Below are 2,510 nucleotides of genomic sequence, written 5' to 3'. Positions count from 1 at the left end.
AGGAAAAAAAAAAAAAAGAAGAAGAAGAAGAAGCAGGCCATTGTTGGTGTGCAGACATGTAAAGGGCTATTAACAACTCCCGATGTAGCCTTGGTGCCGGCTGAGTCGAATGAGATGCCACTTTTGTCTTATCCATTTCTGCACAGTCACAGGTAGGGCTCCAAAATGTAAATTAATCTCCTCTTTAATTGGAGCCATCCCGCTGGTGGCGACTGTAGGCCCCGCCCACCCAACGCTACTGGGGGTGTGTCGGGAGGGGCCGAACCAACGCCGTCCCTCATCCCAGGCTCACGTCTACCTCGCAAAAAAGGGCGTCCTCATTGTCTGCTTTTCCCATTTTCTCGCTTAAAATGACATGCAGGGGAGAAGAAAATGAGAATTCACAACAGAACCCAAGTGGGGAGCTATTTGAGGGAATGTCACAAGACATCCGAGGCTTCCCGCAGCGTCGGTTCCTTCGTGTGCACTGACTGCAACTTGGTGCTGGGTGCGTTGCGGGAAGGATCGTTCGCATTTCGTTACTTGCCATTGAAGGAGCAGATTTAATGGAAAGCCATGTAAATGGACACTTTTCTCAAACCAGCATATCCTCGTCTGTCCTGAAACAACTCTACCTGGAAGGGTGTGTCTACATGGCCCCCACCCCCTGTGTGACGGTCTGGCTACAGCTGACCTGCCTTTCCAGTTCTCTCAGGGTCAACAGAAGACAAAAGAAAACAGAACCAGGCGGGGAATGTAAGAAAAAAGGGGAGAGGGTTGTTAAAGATCGGGGAGCCGATTGTTCTAAAAATGGGGATGTGAAGATTGGACCGAGTATCGGAGATGCTCTCCCATGGGAGGCCACAGTTAAGAATGTCACAAATAAATCCTCCACCCCACACTTGGCAATAAAAAGAAACAAACAAACAAACAAATATAGAGAGCAGAATTCCAAGAAGAAAAAAATAGCTTATGATTTTCTGTTTGGTCATATAGAATTTATAATGGGCCTGGTTCGAATAAGAGTTAAACCACTGGGAAGTTAAAATATTTCCATTTAGAGATCCAGAAATAGGTATCCCATAAGTATAAACTATTGTCTTGAAGGGACTGGGAAAAACCCTTGCACCAACACTAGCACACACACACATGCACACACACAGATCTTACATCACTCTGTAAATCATAAGCCTTCCTGGCCCATTCCACCTTCATATCTGTGGGCAAAGCTGTAAAGTGATGTGACGCTGTCTTGTAGCCTATATCTGTGGCTAAATGCTGAGCCTTGCGGGCGTGCACAAGGTGGACCATGTCCATGGACACGTGGCACTGGGATTTGGTGTCCTCGAATCCCTTCTTGTACTCCAGTTCACTCTGCAGCTTGGACATTTGCAGCGAGTGGCTCATTTGCGAGTCCCCCTGGGCACTGTTGGCCCCAATGAGCTTCCCTCTGGACCTCTCATAATCCTCCTTGTACTTCACCTAAAGGGGAGGAAGAGAGCAGGGCCACGTGAGACTCTCCTAAAGGAACCGTGAAGCTTCAAAGACAGGCATGAAAGTTAAACAAAGCCATACAACAGGATCCTAGTAGAATTAGCATCATAAAACGTTTGCCTCCTTTGAATAACTGATATATTTCCTTTCATGCAACGGTGAAATAAAAGATGACTGCTCAGTATTCCCTTTTCACCCCAGCTGCCAGGAAGCTCAGCACTAAACTGAATCTACAGAACAATCTTCTCCCAATTTCCTGGTGAAATTCTGTCTTTTGTCTATATTATTTGTGATCAGTCATGCTGGATTTATTTTTAAGTGTCCTCTTGTTTTCCTAAAAGCCACTTTAAAATCCTTTTTTGGTAAAAGCAAGATCATTAGAAATAAGAAGTTGTCATGAAATAAAAAAAGACACTGAATATTCAAAATACAATGGCTTTTTGAGAAAGGAGCTCAAATTAAAAAATAACCAAGGCACAAAAATATTTAGGAATATGGGGAACAAAAAGGAGCTTATTGGTCTCAAAAAAAAAAGTACTAGGCCCAGAGTAATGAGGGTCAGAAGAAAAAAGGAATACAGAAATGTTTCAACAGTATAACAGGATATCAGTGTGTGGCGTGATTTTCAACATTATGGTTACTGTGGCCATCTGGGGACCTGGCTCTACTCTCATCTCTGCCAGCAACAACTACAGTATCGATATCTGCCACCATTTATTGAACACTTACTATGAGCCAGGCCTGGTATAAACCCGTGCCACTCCAAGTGCATCCGTGGTCCAGGGCTGGTTTGTAAAAAGTTACTGAGCTGACAAGGAGCTTGTGTTGGAATGTAAATCAGCCACATCATCAAGACCCTGTTTAGTCCAGCTGATAGCTCTATGTATGTATATATATAATACGTATACAATATAAATATATAATATATATGTTACACTATATATATTGTATATGTATTGTATATATGTGTGTGTTTGTGTGTGTATGCGTGCATATATATATATACATATATATATGTGTGTATATATATATACACA

General features: G+C 42.9%; 1 protein-coding gene across 1 annotated transcript in view; it reads right to left on the bottom strand.

Moving 5' to 3' along the window:
* Positions 1-2,510, bottom strand: part of NRAP (nebulin related anchoring protein) — a 72,869-nt gene that overhangs the window by 28,134 nt on the left and 42,225 nt on the right. The window contains exon 24 of the mRNA XM_039870897.1: positions 1,150-1,463. Within this exon, the coding sequence (XP_039726831.1) occupies positions 1,150-1,463 (314 nt within the window). The remainder of the gene's footprint in view (positions 1-1,149; positions 1,464-2,510) is intronic.

This window comes from Pteropus medius, unplaced genomic scaffold (assembly GCF_902729225.1).
Source record: "Pteropus medius unplaced genomic scaffold, Ma_sr-lr_union100, whole genome shotgun sequence".
Taxonomy (NCBI): Eukaryota; Metazoa; Chordata; class Mammalia; order Chiroptera; family Pteropodidae; genus Pteropus; species Pteropus medius.
The sequence above is the reverse complement of the archived record's forward strand: the minus strand, read 5'-3'. Positions and strand labels throughout refer to the sequence as shown.